At 38.4% G+C, this 7,333-nt stretch overlaps 1 protein-coding gene across 1 annotated transcript; it reads left to right on the forward strand.

Moving 5' to 3' along the window:
* The first annotated feature begins 610 nt into the window (after positions 1-610).
* Positions 611-6,922, forward strand: LOC103924027 (toll-like receptor 6). The gene is made up of 3 exons (XM_009332470.1): positions 611-701; positions 3,751-3,915; positions 4,859-6,922. The coding sequence occupies exon 3, from the start codon at positions 4,922-4,924 to the stop codon at positions 6,920-6,922; it is 2,001 nt and encodes a 666-aa protein (XP_009330745.1). The 5' UTR covers positions 611-701; positions 3,751-3,915; positions 4,859-4,921.
* Positions 6,923-7,333: the final 411 nt, after the last annotated feature.

Consider the following 7,333-nt stretch of genomic DNA (forward strand, 5'->3'; position numbering starts at 1 on the left):
GGAGGCAAAAGGGGTAAATTTGACAACGCTGATGTGATAACGTTCATACTGAGGCATTTTAATTATAAATTACTCTAGTCACTGAGCTGGCGTCAATTTTTTTTTTTTTTTTGTGTAGAAAGTTTAATCCTTCCTCAAAGCGAGCTGCAGCTAACCACCTACTGCAGTGTGTGGCTGCGGAATTAAACAACTGAGATTTAGCTTTTCAGATGCCACTTCGCACCTTTTTTACATCTGCGTTTACAGGAAATGCCGCTAAAAGAAACTGGGAGGTGTGTACACACATTTCCAGTAAGTTAGTGTCAGCACCGGGCACCCGCAGCCACGTGCGAAATACTTGCTTGAAGAAGGGGATTGCAGGCTCTTGCCCAACAACCTGTGGTTCTGGTCTGTGTCTAATTCCTCATACCATTTCCTCTTTCTGCCACTTCATTTTAAGGCGAAGCATGCCCTTTTACTGTGATAAAAGGCAGTTCCACAATTCATCATAGCATCCTTTCTGTCACTAGTCTTCCTTTGCCAAAGAAATAAATACTGTTGCCACAGGAGGCAAAATAATACGTTGTGAATCACGGAGGAGAGCTGCTATAGGAGGTCACAAAATAAAGCCCCCAGTTCTCAGAAGTGTGCTTCACAAATACGGATCTCGCTACGTGACTTACGTGCTTATCAGGCAAAAGTCCCTGAAGTTTCCTGTTAAGGTAGGGGAAGGTAGCAGAACAAATGTATCACTGAATAGTAAGTTTAGTTTGAAGGCATTTCAATGAGAATTTAAGTATCAGGGCATGCTGGTAGTTCAGCATCTTTTAGGTTAATTTATTAATGTTTAGGCGTATGTATTGAAAATGAAGTCTAGAGTGGCCCTAAGCATTTCCCTCTGCTTTTCAGTGGAGCTTGTGGAAGACTAAGGGCAGTGTCTTAGGAGGAATCACGATAGAAGCAGCTCAATAGCTGGAGATTGTTTTTCCTCATGATGGATGGTAATTTTGACTATAAAGTGGATCTTACACTGTCGGTTTTGCAGGTTCTGTACAAGGGCATGCATGTTTTAGAACTGCAAGACTATTAATCACTGTTGTAATATAAAGTTACTACTTCAGGATGAAATTAACATTATAAGTGCATAAAAGTGTATGTCTGTCTATTGGGATAGAAGGATGTATTAGTTTCCTAAGTTCCTAAATTACTTTCTTGAATTTAGCACTTGCATTTTCTAATTTTCTTTCTCTGTCACTTTTCAGTAATTAATTTCATTTGTATTTTCTCACTATGTTAATATTTCAAATGGTTTTGGAATAAATGAGCAATAGATGACAAGATTGAACACTTCTACTCATTTCAGATTCCACTGGTTTGTTGTTACTCTGAGTGTCATCATCTTCCTAATGGGTTTCAGAAAAAATAATTGTGTTTTAATAAATAGATAAATATAAAGAAAAGATGGGAGGAAACAACTACATTTGGCTACTTTCAACAAAACACGGAAGATTTTGATTTAACAAAACACATAACATTTGAGGAATATATTCATCTTCTTCCAGTGATTGCACTGGTAAATTTGAGTGGTAAATATGAGGGCTAATGACATGCAATTAATGGTCATATGCTTATTTTGCTGTTTAACATATGCTTTATCTATCTTTATGGTATACAGGCAGAACTGGAGAACTCAAACTGTGGCGGTGGCCAGCTTATACTGTTGCTTAATTGAAGAGATACTGTTGAATAAGGGTCTCTAATTTATGGCAGTTATTACATGTTAACCAAACGTACAGCTGGTTCTGTATTCATTATAGTAATAGGTAGGTTATATTCAAGGAGTTAAACTGTTACATTCCGAAACAGGAATGAATGTTTGGTAGAAGCAAGGTCTTACCTTAGGATTTTATCTCATCCTAAGGATGGATAGCAAAATCTTTCCAGCTAAGGGCAGACAATGGTGAAGTTTGTATGTAACAACATTATAAGGTGTCATTTGGAAACCAGATGTGAATACTTTTGTCTGTATTGACAGAAATGGAGAAAGAATCATAGAGTACCACCATAAGGCTCATCAGCATAACAGCGGAGAATATGAATTGTCCATATTCTGTCGCTTACTACCTGTCCTATCTTTCCCTTCCTTTTTTGGATGACCTCTTTTCCCTTGAAGCTGAGGAATGAAATACAATGTACAGAGTAAGCTTTAAAATGAAAAAATAATTTTAAAGATTATTTCCTCTGCTTCCTGAATTCCTGAAATGTTAAATCATGAATGCGTTATGGTATGCTAACCCAGAAAGGTAGGTTGTAGTGTGGCTGTTCTGTATTTAGAGCTCAGCTAAGATGGAACTTCTGACTAACATTATACAGAAATAGAGAGAGACTGTTTTATGTCTTTGCCAGGACAATAACCCAAGTGTTTGGGCATTCAGTACCAAAGTCGCTGCTCTGTTTTAATTAAAAAAAAAAAAAAAGACCCCACACACTGTTTCCATGTCCACTATTTAACCCAATTACAACACCGCTGGAGCAGAAGAGAGAGATTATTTTTCCATTCCCATTAAATGGAAATTAAAATAAGACAAAAAGTACTTTTATAAACCAGCCTTGATAAGACCTTGACAACGAAATTGGTATAGCTAAATGGAAAAAATTAATCAGAATAATGCATATAGACTTAGATCATTATTAAGTTCAGAGGGGAGGATGTTTGAATTTCAGTGTAAAACTTGCTCAAAAGAAGTACTTATTTTCATATAAATTTGATGAAAACAGAAAGTTGGTAAAAAGATTGATTTTTTTTCCCCTGCTTAATCTATTGCAAAGCATGAAAACACATAGTTCAGTAATAATTAAATAATGGGGAAATTACAGTAATGTTGTATGTGGAAAATACATCGAGAAAAGCAAATGCCATTTCATAAGCTGTCAGTAGATGGCACAAACATTTATATAAAAAGTTGGGGCGTTCCTAAGTATTGTTACACAGTAGGATAGAGTTACAGGAAGTTTTCTTTTTGTCTTTTCCTGAGTACATTTTCTGCTTTTTCAGAGAGCAGGGATTTCGGGTGAGAAACTTTTCATTTTATTGATTTTATGCAGTTGCCAGTTAGCTAAAACTGTTTTATATTCTGCATCTTATGTTTTCCATAGAGAGTTATTAGCAAGTGTATTATGTACTTTCATGTGTATGGGTAAGAAATAAGAGTAAAGTTGCTTATGTTCAGTAAATTTATCCAAAGAAGCTGGCCAAATAGCAGTCTCTTTGTATTAGCACTACGCCCATAATTAAGGGGATCACAGTGATTTAATGGAAATAGTTTTTCTACAGTTCAGGAATGGGTCTAACTTGGTGATATGTTTCATCCACGTGAAAGACATATTTTTGAGTTTTGTATTACGCTGATAACTTGCGAAGCGTGTGCCTTAATACTGAACCATCATAGCTCAATGCATTCTGTACATTTCTTGTATGAAAGTTTAGTCAGTTTATACCGAGTTTATATTGGAAAAACTCTTAAAACCTCAATTTTGATCTCTTCTCTCGCTCTTTAAACAACAGGACAATTTCTCGCTATGCTCTTGGTTTGCTTACCCTACTGGATTGCTTCACTGTGTATATCTTGATAATGCTCTTTTTGTCAAGTTTGAAGACTTGGGGATACTTCTGAATTAAAAGGGGTATGACTATAAAGGATAATTTCTCCAGTGTTAGCCCCTAAATCTCGGGTCATGTGTTATAACAGTTGTTAATTTGTTGCATCATAGGATGTTCTAAAGAAAATTTGAAGGTACTCGTAAATAATTTGACTGAATGCCAGGATATAGGAATGAGAAAGAAAATTAAGCACATATGGAAGAATCATATCCTTCTTTCACCAGGTCCCTGGATATTGCTGAAATTTTGTCCTAAGACGAAATAATGATTTGAAGGTAGATTTTTTTTTCAGATTTCTCTGGGAAGCTACATATTTTGTTTGATTATATACACATTAGTAGTGTTGCCCAAACAGTCGGAAGAACAGGATAGAGGATGCTGATTATCTTTTGTTCTCTGCACATGCCCAAGTGCCTTTTGAGGGCTATGATGGTAAAACTGCATATAATTTTTCCAAATGAAAATCTGGAAAAAGGCTGGAAAAGTTTTGCCACATTGCCCCACTATTTCTAGATGATTTCCAAGCCTAGTTAACTCAGTGGACTGTGGTTTTTGTTGTACTGTTGAGATTTCGTAATACAGCTTGTGTTAGATCAAGGAGAATGTACATTTTAGACCCTGTAATGTAATTCTAAGAAAGCTCGTGGAATGGTTAATGGTACAGAGGATGGAGTCCTCGAGGTTGCAGATTCAGTCCAACAAGTGACAGCTATTACTGTCTCATTGTAGAGTCACTAGAAATCATGTTTCAGTCCAGGTTTTATAGTCAAGAGTCCATTTAAAAAAAAGTCTCTGAGTCTAGTTCATATCCTTCAAGAGAGAATCTGACAAGAGGATGACCATACCGACCTCAAATACCGTACTTTCTGATCAAACTATATGATACAGTTGTGGGAAACCTTCATAATACATTGGATCACAGCAGTAATTCTGTAGGTAAGCAGCAAATTTTAGTCACCTACGATATCAGACATGTTTTGTAAGAAACAGACTCATTATATATTAAATACAGCATATTGAGCAAATCGAAATTTCAGTGGTGTTCTCTTAATAAAGAATGCCTCTCCTGAATGATAATAGGTGCCTTCATTGCTTTTTGAGTCAAAGGGAGAGATGAGAAATTGGAACCTTAAAAAAAATCAATCTCTGTGATGGCTCCTGCATAGCCACTTAATGATACAATCTGGTTTTTGTTTTTATTTGTTTGTTTTGCTACAGGATTAGAACAAAGATGGACAGATAAGAAAAGTATTGAGCATCTCCAAGGAACCGGAAACCAATATGACAGAAAATATGAGATCTCTCAGAAACTTTTTTCTTTACAAATGTCTGTTTGCATTAACTTTTTGGAACCATATCAGCCTGTCTATGGCAAATGAACTCTTTAAATCTGATTCTAATGATTTTCCGGAAGATGGTTCTGACAAAAAAATCAAGAGCCTGCCACTCCTGTATACAAATAGTCATCAGTCCAAAGCTAATTTTGACTGGGTTGTGATACAAAATACTACAGAAAGCCTGTCATTGTCAGAAATCACAAATGACAATGTAAAAAAATTAGTAGCTTTATTATCTAATTTCAGACAAGGCTCCAGGTTACAAAATCTGACACTGACAAATATGTCAGTGGACTGGGATGCTCTTACTGAAGTTTTTCAAACTGTATGGCACTCATCCATTGAATACCTCAATATTAACAGTCTTACACAATTGTTGGACATCAAAAGCTATGACTTTGACTATTCAGGTACCTCTATGAAAGAATTGACAATAAAGAAAGTTTTAATCACAGATCTGTACTTCTCACAGAATGACCTATACAAAATATTTGCAGACATGAATATTGCAGCCTTGACAATAGCTGAATCAGAGATGATACATATGCTGTGTCCTTTGTCTAACAGTCCCTTTAAATACTTAAATTTTTTAAAGAATGATTTAACAGATCTTCTTTTTCAAAATTGTGACAAATTAGTTCAACTGGAGAAATTAATCTTGCAGAAGAATAAATTTGAGAGCCTTTCCAAGGTAAGCTTCATGACCAGCCGTATGAAATTGCTGCAATATTTGGACATGAGCAACAACTTGCTGAGTCACGATGCAGCTGATGTGCAATGCCGGTGGGCTGAGTCTCTGACAGAATTGGACCTGTCCTCAAATCAGTTGACGGATTCCGTGTTTGAGTGCTTGCCAGTCAACATCAAAAAACTCAACCTACAAAACAATCAGATCACCAGTGTCGCCAAGGGGATGGCTGAGCTGAAATCCTTGGAAGAGCTGAACCTGGCATCGAACAGGCTGGCTGACCTGCCGGGGTGCAGTGGCTTTATGTCCCTGGAGTTCCTGAACATAGAGATGAATTTGATCCTCACCCCATCTGCCGACTTCTTCCAGAGCTGCCCAAGGGTCAAGGAGCTACAAGCCGGGTACAACCCGTTCAAGTGTTCCTGTGAACTGCAAGACTTTATCCGTCTGGAGAGGCAGTCTAGGGGGAAGCTGTTGCACTGGCCGGAGGCGTATGTGTGCGAGTACCCGGAAGACTTGCGAGGAACGCAGCTGAAGGACTTCCACCTGACTGAACTGGCTTGCAACACGACACTCTTGCTTGTGACAGCTCTGCTGCTGACGCTGGTGCTGGTGGCTGTCGTGGCCTTTCTGTGCATCTACCTGGATGTGCCGTGGTACGTGCAGATGACGTGGCAGTGGACGCAGACGAAGCGGAGAGCTTGGCACAACCACCCCGAAGAGCAGGAGACCGTTCTGCAGTTTCATGCGTTCATTTCCTACAGCGAGCGCGATTCATTGTGGGTGAAGAACGAGCTGATCCCGAACCTGGAGAAGGGGGAGGGCTGCGTGCAACTGTGCCAGCACGAGAGAAACTTTATCCCCGGCAAGAGCATTGTGGAGAACATCATTAACTGCATTGAGAAGAGCTACAAGTCGATCTTTGTGTTGTCTCCCAACTTTGTGCAGAGCGAGTGGTGTCACTATGAGCTGTACTTTGCCCATCACAAATTATTCAGTGAGAATTCCAACAGCTTAATCCTCATTTTACTGGAGCCGATCCCTCCGCATATTGTCCCGGCGAGGTATCACAAGCTGAAGGCTCTCATGGCAAAGCGAACCTACCTGGAGTGGCCGAAGGAGAGGAGCAAGCGTGCCCTTTTCTGGGCTAACCTGAGGGCAGCTATTAGCATTAACCTGCCAATATCCTTTGAAGCAAATGAGGAGCAGAGTGATGTTACTTCTACTAGTAGTCTAAGTGAGTATGTGAATAGCTGACTTGAGTGTCTTTCATTAAATTATGTTAATCAAACTTTTATAGTTTTTTAGAGAATTCCTTGTTTATAGTAAAATGTGATACGTACAGAAATTGCTATTTCTTATTCTAGTCATGAAAGTAGTCAGAAGTCTCCTGTATTTGCCCATCATCAACAAAGGGAAGAAGAGAGAAATTTTCATAGTGACTACTCTGATTTTTGTAGGCTTGGGTTGCCTTTATTTTGGACTTTTCCCATTGATTCTAGCCATATTCGAAAGCAATAAAGGTTGTAGTTGGTTCAATGTCACCAGGACTGCCAAGGCATGCATTTAGTCTTTGTTCTGACATAGATGTTGTGTGGTTAAGGTGGAAGGGACCTGCTTCCTTGTGTTTAATTAAATAAAGAAGAAGAAAACTCTTAAGTTCTTTCC

This window comes from Pygoscelis adeliae, unplaced genomic scaffold, assembly GCF_000699105.1.
Source record: "Pygoscelis adeliae isolate BGI_AS28 unplaced genomic scaffold, ASM69910v1 Scaffold59, whole genome shotgun sequence".
Taxonomy (NCBI): Eukaryota; Metazoa; Chordata; class Aves; order Sphenisciformes; family Spheniscidae; genus Pygoscelis; species Pygoscelis adeliae.